We start from the raw sequence: 20,489 nt of genomic DNA, 5'->3' as shown, positions 1-20,489 counted from the left end.
TAGTGCTCTCTTCTATGCCATTGCAACTCATCCCCTCTTAATGTATCTTGATCATCTTACAAACACAGGACAGATGACTGGTCTTCAAATCCATGGGGCTGCATCTTTTTTGGCACAAGCATATGCTGATGATTCCTTCTTTATGCCACAGAATTCTCCCCGGGAAGTTCACATGCTTATGACCACTCTATCATTGTATGGATTGGCAGCGGGATTGCATGTCAATTTTGACAAATCTAAATTGCTTCCCCTGAAACAATGTGATTGGCATTCTATTCTCTGGCCAGGTCAGGTGGTGCATTCCAAAGATGTAGTCAGGCATTTGGGATATCCTATAGGATGGCATATCATCAGGAAGCAGCAGTTAAAATGGATCTTCCAAAGACTTCAACATAAACTGGAATACTAGAAAATTTCTACTTGGCCACTTCATGTCAGGCACAGAATAGTACAGTCCATTGTAATGTCCTATGTCCAGTTTTTTTTGCCTTTGCTGCATTGGTCCTCCAGAGATATTTCAGCCTTTATGTCTCAAGCTATGGAGATGTTATGGAGGACAAAAACTGCTGTGAAAGCATTGAGACTGATGAAGATGAAATGGTGTGCTCTCCTAGGTTGCATGGTGGACTTAATATCCTCAACATAAGATATCATGTACTTGCAAGGAAGGCGACTATGCTCCATACTTTTTTCCGCCAACAACAGCCATGGACTTGTATGATAGCATCCATGTGTGTCAACATGAGGACTCGTGCTTATGGTCATTGGACTACTGATCATTGGGAGGTTGTCATTGGGAGATTTGTAGGGAAGATACCTGGCTGTCCTTTCTCTACTGCTCTGATACTTGACTGGAAACAAGTCCTTTCTAAGGTCAAATGAAAACAAGTCCTTTCTAAGGTCAAATGGACTCCTGATAATTGCTCGGGGGCTAACTCAATGAGGCAAGAAAGTATTCATTGGAGTGCCATCTTTGACATTCCACTTGCTTTACAGGAACCTGTTCGGGCATACAATCTCATGAAATTGGGAATTAGATACATACATGATGTGGTAGATAATCAGGGCTATGTTTTATCTTTTCCTCACGCCACTGCTTCCTATGCATTGGGAATGCACCATAGATCGATATGGAAGACAATTGCTGATTTGTTACATCCTTTTCTACTTGTTCCCCCTGTGGCTGACACAGACAGGCTTATGGATTGGCAATTGCAACCCTCTGCTACATGCTCTCATCATGTTCCTCTGCCTGCCTTGACCTCCATCAAAGCCTACAGGTTTCTTCAGCCTGCTCCATGGGTTCGGCAATATGCTAATACTCTGTGGCATATCAGGAAGCCTCTCTCATGGTGGCGGAAGAATCTCCAGATATTATGGAAGTGTAAAATGCCTTTGAAACAAAGACTTTTTCTTTGGAGATGCATGACAGGCACATTGTCAGTGGGAGTCACACTTGCCAAACGTCGCATTGCACCATCCACATGTTTAGGATGTTAGGCTCCTTCAGAGACTGTCCCTCATTTGCTTTGGCATTGCTAGTGTTCTAGGAACCTCCTCGGGAGAATTTCAGATCATCTTTGGCTCCGTTTCCGGAGTCACAGATTTGGGAAACATATTTGGTTATTTGGCAGATTTATGAGGTCTTTGTCTCAATACTCACTATTTCTCTCTTGGGTGAGATATTGGGCTCTTTGGACAATCTGGAGTGAGCATAATTTGGCATACTTAGGTCGGCAGATTCACAAGTCATATGAATCTTTCCGAGCCTCATTGCGGCAATCCTTATATGATGCCTGCCATGAGGGTGATATAGATGCTTCTTGCATAGAGCTTTTCTTTTTATGTTTCTGATCTTTGGGATACTCTCCATTTTGGAGAATTCCCATCTTGTAAATTTATGAGCATATAAATACAGCACTGGATATTACTAAAAAAAAAAGTGTGTGTGTCATATGACCAATGTAAAGTCTCAGCCCTTAGGGAATTACCATTCACAGAATCACGACCTTGCCATTTAAGATGAGAGAGAATCGCTTTCCAGTCCGAAAACATGCAGGAAACAAAGGGACATTTCTTAACTTTGCCATCAATGTATCCAAACAGAAAATCCCACTGAGAAGGTTGCTAGTGGCCAAATGCATGAGTGGATAAGTATGTGAGTAAGTGACACATCATAGCAGCCCAAGGCTGATTTCCCTGCATAAATTCCAGCATCATTTTGCCTTTATGTGCTAAAATGTGTATGTGAATATTCAGAATATTCAGACCACCATGCATTTTTGGTGAACAGAGGCACTGCATCGTCGAGAGCAAACTGATGCTCTTATGACCATGTTTTGCTCATCCACTAGCCTTGCAAGAGCCTTGGCGCTCTTATTTTATCAGTTTTAAAGGATTCAGACTGTTGATGATGTTCTTCAACCTGATGATACCTTGCTATCTTTTCCTTCTGCAGTCAGAAAATATGGTTTGTGTCTGCATTATTGAACTTTATGGCAGTACCTTATGCAGATGCTTCAATCTTTCATACCAATTCCAAAACTTGAACTTCAATATCCTCTTGAAGATTGGGCTTTACATTGTTAGGGCTCACTCACTCGTCCTTTGATGTTGGCTCACATCACAGTTGCTAAGCTTTATAAGGTTTTGATGCCTTCACCTTGGATTTCAGATAGAGCAAATCAGATTTGGTGCATGCATCGTGATGCCAGATGGTGGCAGAAAAGATTAAGACGACTTTAAACTTCCAAAGCTCCTCTTTGACAAAAAGTTTTTTTGTGGCAGGTGATTCTTGGTATCATTCCATTTGGTCAACTATTAGCTCACAGACATATTGCTCCTCCTAGTTGTCACAGATGTCAGGATCCCCAGGAATCTTTGGCTCATCTTTTTTGGCATTGCCCTGACACTCCTGACTTTCTTTTTTTTCTGCAGCAACACCTAAGGGCTCGCTTTCCTACAACTTCCTTTGGAAAGTTTTTTTTGCTGTTCAGAATCTGCCCGAAGCGGAAAGGCTTTGATCTCGTTTTCACGTGGATTTGTTATTGGGTACTCTGGAGTCTCAAGAAAGACCGTAATCATAGAGTCTTTCGAGATCCCACTTTCTCCAAATTTTCCTTCTTTTGGGTGTCATTGACGCAATCTTTCTTTGATTGCCTGCATGCTCGTCACATAGATCATACTCTTTTCTAATCTTATAATGATATTTTCTGATCTTGTAATTGTCACCCCTTTGTTTGGGGACTGCTCATTGTAATATAAAGCCTGATGGATTTCACAAAAAAAGAAAAGTGTGTCTCATATGATTTCCATGGCTGGCCTTGACTTCCTGTATCGAATTGAGGCAGAGGCAGATCAACGGATTCGGTATGCTCAGATACATAGATGGTTTGCAGCCTTGGGACTATATATGGACAGATTGCCACCATTCCAATATAACCTTGAGGCTCTATCCATTCTGCTCACCTATCACGAGCTGAACCAAATCATCAAAGAGATTTATCACAGCTCCACACGTACAGAAGCTCATCAGTGTCTCTTGAGCTTTCAATACAGCTTCTATAGAGATCATTGCTTCAGATCTCAAAGGAAGGGTTTAGCAAACCAATGGGCCACACTTAGATCCATCTCCCACATGCACTGAGGATCTAGAGATTGGGTAGTTTTGTGTATCTCCTTACAGGCTACGGATTGAGATAGGATGAGTAGAGGGCTAGTAGTCTAGGTATCTTCTCATAGGCTACAGATTGACACAAGATGGGTAGAGGGCATTCCACATGAGAGATGGATCTACGCTTAATGTGATATGTAGGAGATAGAGATAGAGGAACACTTTTTTTTCCAATGAAAAGACTAATATGAAGTATGAAAAGACTTCTACTCATGGAAGAAATACATCATGCAAGGCATGAGAAACAAAACACCCTAAACATGCAAAAAACATGATCATCATAGAGAGCAAGGAAAGCACCAAGGTTGAGGCTGAAAGTGTGAACTCAACCCTACGGTGGACTCCGAGAAAAACGTAGAGCCATTCCACTCCTTGAGCAAAACCGTCCTCCTGAGCCGCCCGAGAAGATCCTTCCATGCCCACCAAAATCTCCATGGGAGTACATGAACATATCCACCATTATTATGAAACATATCTATTCTCAAATGCTAACACAATATGGCTTTCATTATATGAATTAAGACTCAGGTCTTTAAGTTACGTGCTTTCCCTTCTCTATAAACACCCTAGAGAACCTTGTGGAAACTGCCAAACCTGCCAACCAAACCTCGCCCTCGGGGTCCCATACTGCCTGGTGAGCTACTGTGCTGGTAGCTCCTAGCTTTGCTCCCTCTCTAGATGGTGTGTGCAACTATGGCCCTGGCACTCCCTTTATAGCCTCAGGGAAGTTTGCTTGCCAAGAAAAGCCAAGAAAAGCGAAAAAACAATCTTGCTGACCCATGTTCCCACGGATAGCACCCTAGCCCGTCATCAGCCTGCCTGTCCCTAGCGTGCACATAACATACTCATCTTCGTCAAAGAGCTCACTCTTGAGCTCATAAAAACTCTGAAGAAGTAGACGCCTTGCTAGAAACAACCCACTATTGATGGAAATCAATAGGCTGAAGGACAATCCTACCAAGAGATCCACCTGCTCAAAAACATCAGATGAGCATGAAAGTCCAAGTCAAAAAACATCTCTCTTAAATGAACCAATTGGAAACTCTACTCTGACAATGCTACAACTGCCTGAGCAGGGGATATGCTTCATTGGCCATATTAGAGAGGCAGTGCTTCCGCTTACACTTTCAGGATCTGCGGACCAAGGGATTGTTGTTTGACTCCTTGGTTCGTCCAGCGGGGATGTACAACAACCCTTGTTGGGGGCTGGATCTATCAAATATAGAGTGGGCTCGTGTGGAGCGGCTACAGGTTCTCATGCTATCGCGGATGATTCGCGGTAAGCCGTCCGTCCCTCACCAGATTATTCAGGATGAGTTTGGGTCATCCCCACTACAACTGGATGCAGCATTTTAGGTTATCAACTACCTATACCAGGGATACAGGGATTGAACTTCTGAGCGCAACAGATTACCATGGCTAGCATTGTCCTCTTCTATGGCACTATCAGCAGCAAGTGACCAGAGATGCTAGTATGCATACACAGAGAGAGTTTGAGCGATTGGGGCTCCACATGGACAGACTCCCTCCGTTCCAGTATAGCATTGATGCACCATTCTCTCCTCTCTTGTCACACGAGGTCAACCAAATCATCTGCAAGGATCTTTTACAACTACACACATTCCGGACCTGGTTGGGACCGAGCGAGCTTCTGATGAAGCTCAACTTCTACAGGGATCATTGTTTACACATCACAGAGGAGGGTTTCATTCACCCACTAGGATATACGCAGATCCACTTACCCCACTCACTGAGGATCTCTACTGGGGGCAGTTTCAAGGCTCTTTACATAGACTGCGCATTGAGAGTGGCAGGCAGAGGGTCTACCCCGAGAGAGGCACACATGCACATTATGTGATACACAGGAGGTCGAGTTGGAGGAGCATTTCATTTTTTAAGTGCCTAGTTTACTATGAGATCCAAGGATGCTTCTACTGCCTCTTCAGAGACAGTTCTGGGGTGTTGTCCTATTTTCTCTCCTATCCAAACCAGAGATGCTTGGCGGCTTTCATCCATGAGTCAGTCAGGCACTGTGAGCGTCTACTTCGATCACGGAGACAGGAGCAGATCTCCTCCTTGGTAGACCCTTCTTAGAGCTCGATCATGGAGTTCTTCTAGCTAGAGCAAGTGGACCCCCATACTATGAAGCCCCGACACGATCGGGATCCAGAGCCAATGACACGACAGCTCAGACAAAGGATTGACGCACAGATTACACTTGGGGATATCCCCTCTCTGGAGCTCGACCGAGAAGGGTCACTGTAGCCCTTGTTAGGCGCAGAGCTATGACCAGGAGACTACATAGGACCACGCCCACGAGCAACCGACGGCACTCTATCGCCGACTTCATGCTCCCGCTGTCTCATCCACCTAGATGAACTACTGATGATGATGATGATGATGATGATGATGGTGTGTAGTCAATCACTCTGACATGACTATCTAGTAGTTAGCACTAGCTTTTTGCATTTTGCATTGGTGTGGATGCTCGTTTAGTAGCTCCACCCTCACAATTTGTTTGTATCAGGATTCTTCACAGTCTCATAGACCCATCGGTCTTCCGAAGACTTTAATAAACTCTCTCTCTCTCTCTCTCTCCTTTAGCCATCCAAACTAAAGCAGAGGCTACTGCTTTTGGCAATTCAAGCTCCCAAAAGCAATTTTCAAAAAATCAAAACCCTAAAAGCATGGCCAACCAATTGTGCCACACCCTGGCTCTTCTCCCTGATGCGCCATCCCACGCAAGTCTCCTAGCCTGACTGGGTCCTTGTCAATCAATTTGCAGCACCGTACTCTTCAGAACCTAGGTCCCATCACTCCTTTTCAAGGAAAAATTTCGCATCTAGGATTCATCTTTCCAGGTTAAACTCGCCTTCTATCCTGCTAATCCCCCATCAGATTTCTCAACAACTACAAGCTATTGCTCTTCTTTCCCCAAATTCCTAGCAAATTTTTCTCTCCGGTTCAATCTTCCTCACCATGAGGTGTTTTTGCACTACAATCAGGATCCTTTCTCTCCAATCATGACGAATTCACATCCCTAGCTGACGAAATCACAACTACAACAAAATCTTCAGCAAACTGCGATTTGGATCCATACCTGGAATTCGACACTCCAGCATACCTCACGGCACTTCAACCATGATCGAGATCATCCACGATAGGGCAGCTCTAATACCATCTGTCACGCCCTCACATGATCTAGCCCTATCGAAACCATGGTCTACAACACCAGAATTTTGTGCAGGTAACTCGCCTCCCAACCATGCTGATACAGACTTGATCAGCCCCACTGAGCCCATGCTAGAGAGACTTGTGGAAACTGCCTGCCCTGCAAGCCAAACCTCACCCTTGGTGTCCCATACCACTTGGTGAACTGCTCCACTGGTGGCTCCTAGCTCTGCTCCTTCTCTAGCTGGTGTGTGCAACTATGGCCCTGGCACTCCCTTTAGTGCTTGCCAAGAATAGCTAAGAAAATATATACCTAGATGAATCCAGGAACATTCCCAAACTCATCCTCTAAAAACACAACATAGTGCAGTTTCAATCTCACGATAGTCACTCATAAGATTGAAAACCATAAACTCCATCACGCTTTGCAAGGACTAGCTACTATGAGATCCCCACTGACGTCATCAACGCCCAACAGTGGGTGTAGACCATAGTATAAAAATATGCTCTCACACATACAAATCCACACACCCACACATACTTGAGCATCCTTTTATACAAATTCTTCGAATTGAGTTTCTGTCGGCACTCCAGAGGTGAAGGGCAAACTCAGCCATGACAAAGGCTAGCACTAAAGAAGAAGGCTAATCAAAAAGTAGTTCAAAATCTCTTCATTCAAGCTACAACTTCTTGTGAAGTCTAAACGATTTCATTTTAGTCTCTCCCAAACGAGCATCTAAATCTAGCTGATAGGGCAATGCACCATTTAAGATAGAAAGAATTATCACAATACCAGCAGGTCACAATTTGGTCGAAAACTTCACAAGGTGAAATTTGCATGTCCGCTAATACCGCAGAAGCATATACCTAGATGAATCCAAGAACATTCCCAAACTCATCCTCTAAAAACACAACCTAGTGCAGTTTCAATCTCACGATAGTCACTCATCAGATTGAAAACCATAAACTCCATCACGCATAGCAGGGACTAGCTACTATGACATCCCCACTGACGTCATCAGCGCCCAACAGTGGGTGTAGACCATAGTATAAAAATATGCTCTCACACATACAAATCCACACACCCACACATACTTGAGCATCCTTTTGTACAAAGTCTTCGTACTCAGTTACTGTTGGCACCCCAGAGGTGAAGGGCAAACTCAGCCATGAAGAAGGCTAGCACTAAAGGAGAAGGCTAATAAAAAAGTAGTCCAAAATCTCTTCATTCAAGCTACAACTGCTTGTGTAGTCTAAACGATTTCATTTTAGTCTCTCCCAAACGAGCATCTAATCTAGCTAATAGGGCAATGCACCATTTAAGATAGAAAGAATTATCACAAGTCTAAACGATTTTATTTTAATCTCTCCCAAACGAGCATCTAAATCCAGCTAAGAAAAGCACAGAAGTGTCAAGAAAAGCGAAAAAACAATCTTGCTGACCCATGTTCCCATGGATAGCACTCTAGCCCGCCATCATTTGCCTACCTATCCCTAGAGTGTACGTGACATCTTCAAAGTGAGATCTTCTAATATCTAGATCTTAGAGCCCTTTAAAATTTTGAGTTTGCCTTAGAATCTCTATCTTTGCTGCCCTGTTTCTACAAAAGATTTGAGCATGTGACCCCTTTTGACAAATCTCACATATGTAACCATACTTTCATTCAACATTAGGTATTTCTCTATAAAGTTGTTAAACTTATCTTCTGCATAAGTTCCTTTATTATACCATCCATCTCACAACCCCCAATCCTAAGAGCCAAGTGTTGTTGGATCTTGCTTTATGTGGTGTCCCATGAAGGTTGACTTTGTTAACTTTGTATTCCACTTTTGCTGTCATCTCCATAATTCTTTAACAATATAACAAGAGGTGATGCAAGAGGAAATTATATGGTTGTATTACCTCGTCCACTGAGGCACTATGGCGTGATTCGACCTGGTCTAAGTGCCCACAGATTGGACGCGATTTGAGCAGGCTGAAGGCCCTTCAACTTCAGCTTCAAATAGTTGAATCTTAAGCTGTATGGTACGAATCGAAAGGCAGCTTTCAGGCGCAGTTTGTAGGCCCTCGATACAGCATCTGGTTTGAATGGGGCAGAAGGTGGCACTCCTTGAACAGTCAAAACTTCAGCTGGAAGGTACAAATTGATAGCAGCTTGCTGACACAGCTACTAAACCCTGGGAAGCAGCAAACGTGACTGTAATGGAGTGGCTGGTAGTCACTCCTTGAGTCAAGCTGTTGCAAGAGGAGGGAGGTAGGCGAGATAGAGGAAGCAGACTGTTAGGAAGGGAGGGAGGCGAGAGGACTGAGGAGGCTGAGAAGGGGAGGCGGGCTCGCTGAGGGTGGGCTGGGGGGCTGAAGGAGAAGGCTGGAAGGGAGGAAAGGCAGCTAGGAGGAAGGAGCTAGAGGAGAAAGTGGAGAGGGAGCACGACGGGGAGGAAATGCAACTAGGAGGAAGGAGCAAGGGGGGAGGGAGCGCCACGGGGAGCAGGCTGCAGCTCTCTAGATGACCAAGAAACAGTCCTCATCATCCTTTTGAGCTGAGTGATGCGATTCCCTAGCTATGTGTTTCTACATCGTTTCTCAGAGCAGTTCTCCGTTTTAGCACATTTCCCTTCAGCTCCCTCCGCTTCAACGATTACCCACTTCTGATCACCCCCCATAGCCTTTCCAATCACCTCCCCCAAGCCCAAGTTGGGCCAAACCCCAGCCCAACCCTGGGGTTTAGCTCCAGCTGGGGGTGCTGTTAGATACCATGGCCGAAATTGAGCAGCCAGGGTCCTCGAAGATGCCCAATGTCATGAGCCCTCTGACTTGACTCCACTAAATAGATTGCGCATACCCCTACTCCATATGCGAAGACGTATCAGAGGCAAAATTGACTCATTAGCTGACCTCAAGAATAGATTTTTCAGTTACAGCAAGAGATTCGAGAGCTTAAGTTATGTGTGGTAGTAGTGGAATCATGTCTCCAAGATCTAGAAGGGCCTGGGAAGCAAGCAATGATAGATGAGGTAATACAAACATGCAAGACATCTACCCCTACCGCTCAATTGGTTTCTATAGTCAAGAATATTATTAATGCAGAAGTTCAATCCATAAAGACAGAGGTTACTATAGAGGTGGATACAAAGGTCAACAAAGAGATTGAGGAGCATGAGGACAGACGTGATCATGCACTTAAAATCAGGATCCAGGGTCTTCCCATTGGCTGGTACAAGGAGGAAAACTCATTTTATGAGACCTTTGCGCAGATTAAGTCGCTAATCCCAATGATTACATTGCCAAAGGATGACGAAGATGAAGCACATGAGGTAAAAAGTGCACCCATCAAGCTGGGACCCACACTACACTTACTCTTAACACACTCGCTGCTTCAGCCATCCAAGAAATTAAAAGGAACAAAAGTATGGATAGCCAAGGAGCTCACTTGGGCACAACTGCGTCAAAAGGCAAGTGAGTTGGTCAAGATCCGAGTAGCCAGACAGGCCAGTAAATGGGTAATATATTGGGAAGGCAAACTGATATCTGGCTGACTATTGCCTTACTATTTCATACTACAATGTAGGTACCTTATAATAACTCGGAGCCACTTTACAAGAAAAGTAGAGGTCTAATGAACAGTAAAGCTACTTTAGGCATGAAGCCTAAAAGCAGGGCCAGCTGCTAAAGATAGCTGGGCCAGGCTCATAAATACAAGCATAGGGCACAGTATTGGGGGAAGCTTGATCAAAATGGATGTCTCATGTGGATGTAGACCTGCTGACCTAGGAGTTGTAGCTAGGGGAAGGGTCATGTGTATGGGACGCATGATCTGACCATGAAACTGACAAGCTCTCATGGTGGTCTAGACCTTATGCTCGAGGGTGGCTCGAATTTCTAAGCCTAGGGCTAGAGTTGAGCTCCTAGCTCAACCCTAAATTGGTTTCTGCTCCAAGATATGATTAGCAATGATTCTAGCCCAAGGACTGGACCTCACAGCCCACAGCCCAACTCGGCTCCAAAAAGTGTGTAGTATTTTCCAAGTATTGGAAAGAATTTGCTTTCATTTTCAGTCTTATGTGATGACAGTCTGATATAAACTTCAGGAATTACAAATGTCCTGTAGAGGATCCATTTATGTGAGTCATGGGCTAAGGTAGTACCTTTATACATTTGATCGGAAAGGGATGAAGAAGAATGGGTCAGTAGACAACCTTGGCACATCAAGATGGCTCACATCGACCCAAAAAGACTTTACATAAAAAGCCCTAATAGGATGGATGCCTTGGATCCTATGCAGCCACATATCTTCCTTTGTCCAGGCTGTGTTTATGGGAAGATGCAAAGGTTTCCTTTTTAGACATAGGAGCAAAAAGGGGAACAATTGAAACTAATGCACTTAGGTGGGCCTCAGGTTTAAACGTATTTCTTAATCTGAGACCTCTCAGCTCTCGAATTCAATGGTCCTGCTGAAAAGAAAGTGGCAAGAAGATTATAGTTTTTAAGAAATGGAGGAAGTGAATAACTCTAGATCTCCCCAAGATTGATCTAACAAGGCCTTGGCTTAGAAAGTCATATGCTCATGTGCAAGCAAGGCACATATCCTCTTTGGGCAAGCTTCACGTTGCATACTCAAAAAAAGATTGTCTTTCTCCATTGCCATTAGCAACATTTTAACCGCAATTGTGAGCTAGAGATGCTTCACAGTTCCTTCTAATTTCAATACATAGTTTGTATGCTAAATATGAACATACATGCATATTAGAGTTTCTGAAACATTATAATTTTGCTATGAAACTTGTTTCTAGGTGATTTTCCCCAAAACTTTTTTGTGTTTTCATACGGTCAAGCAAATCAAGTTTCTTTAGGTTATCATGAATTTTACTTCCATGGTCTCCTTTGACTACCATGGTTAGAGCACCATGAAATAATAAGTGTATGATAATTAAATGGATGAAAGAAAGTGTGATTCGAGTGTATGGTAAGAGATGGATGGCGAAATTTGGTATTTGATTCTTTGTTTGACCTTAGCATAGCGATGGCCTATGGCCTCTCGCATAAGGCTTAACAACATAAGTAGATTTCAATCAAGATACAAAGTACCTACACTACTTTGATACACATCAACTGGACAAGCATGGCTAAGGACTATTCAACATAATTTCATATCCAATGGAAAAAATGCAGCTTTAAAACTTTTACACTGCATTCCATTTCCAGCATATATGTCCCTTTGATGTTATTGAAAAAAGATGAGTAGTTATTCCTACATATCTAGGGATTTCTTTAAAGCATCTAGCATCAGTTCTACTCAGCTTTCCTGCTTCAATAGAACAAAAACACAAGTGTTAAGTTTTAGTGGTCATACCTTCGGAGGATTCATAACAAGGCTCATCAATATTTGACCAGATATATTTGAACAAAGATTCACAGAGGCCACCTTATACAATTGTTCTTTCACATCTGCATCTACGCCAGTTACTTCCATATAACCTCCTCTCCGGCCACACTCCCCATGGTATCCTGAAACCATATGTGCGATGCAATGCCACTTAATCAATTTGCATGCAATAAGCTCCACAATCAAGATTAGCTTTATAATGAATAGCACATAGGTCCAACCCCACAAGATTGAAAGTAAACATGAAACAAACCAAGAATGTTTAGGCATAGCATGCCGAACATATATCCAGCACCACTACAGTTTTCAACATTATACAGTAACGTACAATTCAAAGAGGGTATGGCATTTCAGAAGGCAAAAATATGATAGTTAAAGTAGTCTTAAAAATTGCCAGTAGAACATCTAGGTTTATTATGTAGGACCTCATTTTGTGCTTAAAACAACAAATGCTAAATTTTTCATAGTAGTAGATTAAGTAAGCACAGTCCCTTATATTTGCAGCTTTGGAATTACATATAAGTAACTTGGACCACTGCATATGAAGGTATGCCTTTGACATATAACCAAGTAGGTCATGCAATATATGTGGAACATAGATGTTGCACCCCAATGTGTATGCTCCTCATGCACTGTCATCTCTAGAAAGGCATATTGGAAATAATATAAGATATTCCCTTTCCATTAAGGAAGGAAAATTTACCATAAGGTATCAAACTCTGCGATGTCTCAATATACATATAACATATGTCCCAATACAATTAGTAAGTCAAACAAGAGTCACGGCCATACAAAAATGTCCTTGAGGTTTACTCCTATTGGGTTCATTCTATACAATGTTGATAGTTCACTCTTCAAATGTGCAAAGTTGTGAACCTTGGATATAAAAAACCCTTGCCTTCATCCTAGCCGGCTCTTTTTGGGTGAAAAGGAGGCATTGTGTGGCTATAAGGCAGTGATTGGGACCCCCACACCCGGCACATCTGGGTGACACCACGTGGCTCTACGTGGCTATTTCCAACATTATATTAGAGTAGGGGGCAGCCCTACAGGATTGTGCACTGATAGTGGTGGTGGCATGTGTACTTTGGCACGGTGCATCTCTGGTTGTGAACTGCCTGTTCACGGCGGTTGACATTTGAAGACATTAGAGACTGCATGTGCACATGGGATGTGGTGACCCACGTGCGCATTATGTTCAAGGCAGTCTATTGTGTATTGGCCAATAGATGCTCTGTGTGACTGAATAGACGAACATTTCATGGGAGGTGACTGCCCCCGTGTGTGCTCTATCTGAAAAGTCTGCTGGGTGTATTTCGTGGCAACCTATTGTTGTTGACTATGTAATCTGTCCTACAATACTTGTTTGACTGACTTGGCTCTACCACTAGTGAAGTATTGAGTATGGCTGATTTGGTCCTTGCAGATGTTCAGCATTGATTGGTCTATGTCAACTCGTGGTGTTGGGACCATGAGGGGGTGTTGGAATATGGGGCTTTGGGGCCCTTTCGTGTGGTCCTAACCCTCTTGTGGCACCTAGCAAAGTGTATGTGATTAATGGAAAAATGGGAGGCTTAAAAGGCCCATGGCGCACACATTCAATATGTGGTAGAAAGGCCGTAGGGATTAATCCCATAGGCAATTGTGCAAATTTGTGAGCCTTGGATATAAAGAAGGGAAGAACCCCTCCCCTTCATCCCAGCCGGCTCTTTTTAGGTGAAGTAGAGGCATTGTGTGGCGATGCGGCGGGCATAAGGACTCTGCACCTAGCGCATCCTGTTGATGCCACGTGGCTCTACGTGGCTGTTTCAAACATTGGGTATATTAAGCTTTAGGATCATTTTTCATATTCTCATCCTCAAGAAAATAAGATATCACACATGTGAGAGATCCACTCATTTTTCAATTTAAGCATCCACTCTAGGCTCTAGTAACTAAGCTCTTTCCAACTCATTTAAGCTGAAAGCAGGAAAGTAGGGGCACAATTTTCCACAGTTTTGGGGGTATCAAGTGGAAACTCCTTTTTTGGAGCTCAACTAAACTTGAGCTTGCCTCCAGGGTGGTGTTGGTCAACCAAGTATTATTGGCCATGTCACTATTTATGTGGTCTTGTTGGTGCCATTCTAGGGACTGCATCATGTAGCTCAAAAGACCAATGAGGAATTTTCTTCGGAGTAGTCAAGGTGGTTCAGTAGACACCAGAGCAAGGGAGACTTGGGAGACTCTGACCTACCCAAGTGGTGTCCTCAATATCATAGATCCAGACTTGCACAACAAAGCTTTATTATTCAAGTGGTGGTTAGACAAATCTTGCTAGGAACCTTGGAAGAATTTTTTCATTAGATGCATATAGTCCTGCTCTCCTTCCATAAGTGGAGATTAGAGGGATAGTACCAAGTGGATTTGAAAGCTTGGGCCAGCTTCAAGAGTACTCCTCGGACATTCCCCCCTTCCTCTGGAGAAGAGATTGATAGGCAGCCAGCCATATAGAATGACAATATACTTGATGATCATGGCAAACCACTAGGTACTTCTCACTAAAAGCAGTGGTCTTCATGGGACAGAGGTCTTGCTTCCTCTGTGGATTCTTGGAAAATCTTCAAATGCCTTCCAGATCATTGCAAATTCCACTTAGTAAGTCACCTCAAAGGAGTGCAGGGAGAATCCCACAAATTGATGCAGCCATACCCTTGGATTGGGTTCTTCCAGGTGACAAGTTTCACTCTCACGACACGTGGCTAGGGGCCTTTACAAGATCAAGGATCCCACTTTAGGTTGTGGGACTACAAGGATCAGATGGGGATGCCTTGGTCTTCAATGTTCAATTTGGGGACAAGTTATCGAGATCTACAGATAATATACTTATGCATATTGCATTTAAGCATATCAGGATTGTAGGTCATGTGAAGAGGTTCTTTTTTGAGTCAGGATGGTATCTAGACCCTAACCCAGATCACATTCACTTGGGCTCATAAAGTCTTTGGCTCTATGGAGTGTCCCCATAAAGTATTTTAAGCCGGACTCCGGGGAGTGGCAATGGATTGATGTAGGGCATCTAGAGAAGAGGCTCCCCTTCTTTCAATATACGGTTAGTAATGCCAGGGGATTTCAGCTCAACCTTAGAGGCTAGAAGGCCACCAGAGCTCCCCATTTGGGAGAATTTTCAGGTTTTTTTTAATTTGCAAAAATCCTTTTGGAAGAGGCTCTAGAAATCCCTCAAGAATAGAAAAATTACTCTTTTATTTTGGCTTTCTATTCATGGAAGGACTATAGTGAATCAATGGAGGTTGAGGTTTGGGGCAAATTCCACGTTTGGAAGGGAATCGCTATATTATACACCTTTATGTGTTCTTCTTTCTTCATGACTTGAGCCTCAGTAGTTTGGCTCTCTTTTGGGGCCTCAAGTGTTTTACAAGAAACATGACTCTTCTTAGACTCATGTGGTTCGATGACATTTCGTTGAGTCATGTTATTTGGTTGATGTTCCGGGCTCTCCGCACAAAGACCTACGCATGCCTTTGTGGATGCATCATGGGAGATTCTGGCAAGCATATCAGCATGGCATATTTGGAGATCCAAATGCACCGGGCTTTTGATGGTTCCTAGGTCCACCCTACACTCACATTGGCTAGTATCTAGACAAACATGGTACACACCTTGGTAGCCATTTGGGGGAGCGTACAGGGTCTTCGCAAGAAGTCTCTACCAAGAGGAACGTTTTCTTGAGGGAGTGGAGTGGCTTCCCATTCTTCTTGGAATCCCCCACAGGGTTGAGGTTGCACTTTCAGCCGCAGCCTTGGATAGTTTCAAACTCTTTTATAGAAGCTTGATTTTTCCTTATTCTGGTATTGTTTTCTTATGCTTCACATGTGTGTACTTCTCCCTTGAGATTTGCTCTTGGAGTTTCATTCATACTTAATATTAGTCTTTTCTTTGAGACAAAAATTTGTTGGATATGAAGATAGACACTGCAGCTTTTGCTTACTAGCAATGTCGAATAAAATGTGAGGCTTACCATATGGTGGCAAAACATATTCACAATCATGCTTTGCTTGTACACGGCCACTTTTGTCCCCATCTTGTGGTGCAGTACCTTGGACATCTTGTGGACTAAAAGGGTGCATTGCTTGCTAGCGATCCTCAACAAGGACACCATAGGCAGAAATGGCAGCAACTGCTACTACATCAAATGGTGTGAAGGGAAAATATGATCTTGTCCACACTCTAGATGTAAAATATCCTATGGGAAAACTAGAAACTGAGAAGAAAGCAATTGGATGGCTGCATTGATCCAAAGGCTGCCCATGCTGTCAAGAATGTTTTGTAGTCCACCCTTGTCCCCACATCGGTAATGGTGTTCCATTGAGATCAGGATCAAGGGGAAAAACATGTGCATCAACATATTGGATTGTTGGGTGTTAATGTCATGAGAAGAACACTGCAAGGATTAAGAATGGTGGGATTGAGGATACCCAAAAGAGATGAGAAAGAAATAAAGAAAATTTATTAACAGTTTTTGGAAAGACCAAAGGGTCTATGAGACTGCAAGAAACCTGATACAATGATCTGAGCAGTGGAGCCGCTAGGCGGGCATCAACACCCATGATGAGTATAAAAAGGAAAAAGCCCATAATCATGATCGTAACCACGGACATCACTAGAATGGCATCAATACATAGAGAGGAAAGCTCTCCAAGGCGAGGCATCAATCTTGAGAGGGGTGTGTCGCTGTGTGAGGCTATTGTAGTGGCATAAAGCCTGTGATGGAGCATTGGCATGTATGGCCCGCTGTGGTCTTCTGCCTGTGGCCCTGTGGCGAACAAGCGCCGTTGTCACACCTGTGGGTCACATTGGAGAGGTAGAAGAAAGCAAGAAAGCAACAAGAGGTGGAAGAAGAACGTGACCAAGGGATGCACCAGTAAGTTGATGTCCACATGTGCACTTGTGTCGCCCCTTATGTGTATTGAGAAGCTGTCACAAAAAAGATTTGCATTGTTATAGTAGGTGCCGTCGAAGACGGCTGCCAACACAAGTCTATGACAAAATTACGATAGCAATGTTCCCGTACTTTATATATCTAGGAAAACAATTACCTATTGAGGAAAGTGTCTTTGCCCTCTTTCAAGACAGAGTCTATGCCCACTTGTGAAGGACTCGCATTGCTCAAAATATGCATCCAACCACGTGTAGGCAATAGGCCAAGACTTCGAACACACTGTAGGAAAGCAAAGCAAAGTGGTGACCATGGGATCTACCTAGAGACAAGGAGAAAGAAAGTATAAAACGCCCAATCATAAAGTCTATAAAATCTTGACATGTCATCTTGTCCATAGTGATACCATCAAACTCTATAAATCCAATCGATGCTAAGCTATACTTTGTATTATGAGTTGCCTTGTAGAAGCAACCTCAGGTCACAAACGACCATAGTGAGGAACATGGAGGGCCCTAACTTTAAGGAACCTTCTTCTCAAGGTGATTTTTCGAAGTATGCATCTTTGCGAGATACCTTTTTTATGGACGTGATGAACCTTTTGGTTAAGATAGTGAGGGTAAAATGCAGCACCTCAATCTACTTGTCTTTGAGGGGTAAGAATGGGGGGTGGTCACCATGGAAGAAGAAGAGAAGAGGAAATGACAGAACAACGAATAGGGGTAGGATGGTGAGTTTAGAGGATGTAGCTGCCAAGAAGAAAGGGGAGGGCAGGGGAGAAGGGATACCACCACGAGGAAGGGGCAAAAGGTATGAAGAGAAGGAAAGAAAGAGAAGGGACGAAGGTGAAAAGGGAGGTGGATCGCCACAAAAAGCAAGGGAGAGGGAGGTAGACAAGGCGATGCGGGACACCTGGAGGCAGACAAAGGTGATGAGGAAAGGCGGGGGCACTAGCAGAAGGGACAGGTAGGATGGGGTGTAGGAGGGACAAGGTGACAAGGGAAGGGGGTGTTACTGCAGCAAGAGGGCAAATAAGGTGACAAAGGGAAGGGGGGCAGGAAGGGGTCACAATGGGGAGCAAAAGAGTGACAATGGAGCAGAGGGCTCCTGCCAAGAGAAAGGGAGGCCAGAAGGACAAGACGATAGAGCAGAAGAGAGTAGTAGTTATTGGCAAGGAAGGAGCAATGACTCCCTACCATCTCTAGGTCTCTCAGTAAGTGCCTGAAGTAGGCCTCCAGATCCTACATGAAAAAAATGGGGCTGCGTGCTACCTTGCTGCATCCTCCTCCTCAAGGGGATACCAGTCCAAGAAAACCCTCCTCAAGGGGATACCAGTCCAAGAAAACTAACCCAGCCATCTGCTGTCCATCCACACGCAAAGCCCCTCCCACCAGGACTCAGGGATGGCTAGGTCAATCTCTCTCATCTGCTGCCCTGCCCCTTGCAAATGCACTAAAGCACCAAGCCTCGCCTCTGCCTCCATGGGTAATCTGCTCCATCTGCCAAAGGAGCCGGCCGGTCCACTGTCCCACTGTGCCCAACCAATGTGAGTCCCCTGCTCGAGCATACGCCCGACCTCCTGATCTCTGATCTCGGGGTGCCAAACAAGGGGCTGACACTCGAACTCATCTCTGCATCTGAACTACGCACGAATGAGGCCCCCTACTAATCTCTGCCAGACCCTATGGAGGCTCCTCATCAAGGGGGAACCCTTCCCCGTAAGGGGGGCCTCTAAGAAGATCCATCTGTGTGAATGCTGCCACTGCCCCCCAGTGTGTGGGGTGTTCCTGAGAAGCCCTTGCTGTAAGAGGAGCTTCCAAGGCTCTACTCCTGGGGTGAGGCCACGAACAACCAACTTGCCCAAGAGGGCTCTGCTCTACATCTCTAGATCAATGATACCCAAGCCTCCCAATGGCTGCAGCATGATCACCGTCTGCCAAGCGACTCGGGCTCTAGTATTCCTCGTGCCGTCCGATTCTACCCAAAGGAAGTTCTGGACCAGCCGTCGGAGCTGCCCAATGCACTCTCTGTGAAAACACCAATAGGAGGCAATATACCAAGCCGTGGCAAGAAGGACATGGTTTGCCATTAAGGCACGGCCCGCTAGAGAGAGTTTGGCCGAGCTCCAATAAAGAAGCTTACGCCGAACACTCTCGAGGACCGGAGCGATCTACTGCTCTGCTGTAATATCAATACCCACTTGGCATCCAAGATATCTCACTGTCTAGCCCCGCAGTATCCATCAGAAGCCAAAGTCGCTTCCCCACTCTCAAATCTCCTGTGTCTGTGCAGAAACCTATGGATTTTGTCAAGTTGATCCACGCACCCGAGGCCTCATAGTAGATAGCCAGGGCTCCCCTGACCCTCTCCAAACTCGCTCTACGTACAAGGCCGTGTCATGTGCAAACTCAGAGTCTAGCACCTCCTCCTATTTGATTAGGAGCCTCAACCCTGTGAGGCCCGCCACCTGTGATCTCAAGTAGTAGCCCAAAACCTCCGCCACAAACAAGAAGAGGAAAGGGAGCGAGGGGGCAGCCCTGGTGGACTGAGCAAGAGAGAGGAAAGGCCTCGCCTGTGTGTCCACCAATAAGCATCTTACTAGAGCTCCCTGCATAAAGCACAAAAACTCCTTTGATCCATCTGTCTGAGAAACCCAATTTCCGAATAGTACCCTCCAGGAAAGACCACTCCACCCTGTCATAAGCCTTCTTAAAATCCATGAGAAGGATGGCCAACGGCTGTGACTCCTTCCTGGACCAATCCATTGCCTCCTAAAACGTGAAGATGTTGTCTAGGATGCTGCTCTCCTAAACGAACCCGGTCTGTGTATCGTGCATGATGTTAGTAAAATGGAACCATAACCGCAAACTCAAGACCTTGGCAAGGATCATGTATGCCGTATCAAACAAAGTGATCGGTCTCCACTGTTGGATGTCTAACCTATCTCCCCCTTTCAAGATCAAACAAATCCACCCCTTGCTCAGGGACAGAGGAGGGGAGCCCATGTCGAAGATCTCCTAGCAAGCTAGGCGGAAAGGGGTGGAGATGATCTCCCAGAAGTTCTGGAAGAAGGCCGAAGTCAAGCCATCCTCGCCAGGACTGGGAGAGCCTTGAGGGCTTCCCAAAGCTCCTCATCCATGAAAGGCTCCTCTAGAATGCTACACAAATCTTGCGAGACTACTGTCGGAACGTGATCCCAAGCTACCTCCTGGGCCACAAGACAAGCTGAAGTCATTCTCTTCGTCTAAAAGAGCTGGCTGTAAGAACCTATGGTCAAGTCTAAAATCTCCTACGGATTAGTGTGCATGATGCTCTGCGGATCCTGTAG

General features: G+C 44.6%; 1 protein-coding gene across 1 annotated transcript in view; it reads right to left on the bottom strand.

The window, feature by feature from the left end:
- LOC147889082 (alanine aminotransferase 2-like) overlaps window positions 1-20,489 on the bottom strand; it is a 261,417-nt gene that overhangs the window by 37,552 nt on the left and 203,376 nt on the right. The window contains exon 12 of the mRNA XM_087392259.1: window positions 12,196-12,350. Within this exon, the coding sequence (XP_087248385.1) occupies window positions 12,196-12,350 (155 nt within the window). The remainder of the gene's footprint in view (window positions 1-12,195; window positions 12,351-20,489) is intronic.

This window comes from Dipteris shenzhenensis, chromosome 21, assembly GCF_047967505.1.
Source record: "Dipteris shenzhenensis isolate YYH24624 ecotype China chromosome 21, Dip_SZ_1.0, whole genome shotgun sequence".
Classification (NCBI taxonomy): Eukaryota; Viridiplantae; Streptophyta; class Polypodiopsida; order Gleicheniales; family Dipteridaceae; genus Dipteris; species Dipteris shenzhenensis.
This window is presented reverse-complemented; position numbering and strand designations above follow the sequence as displayed.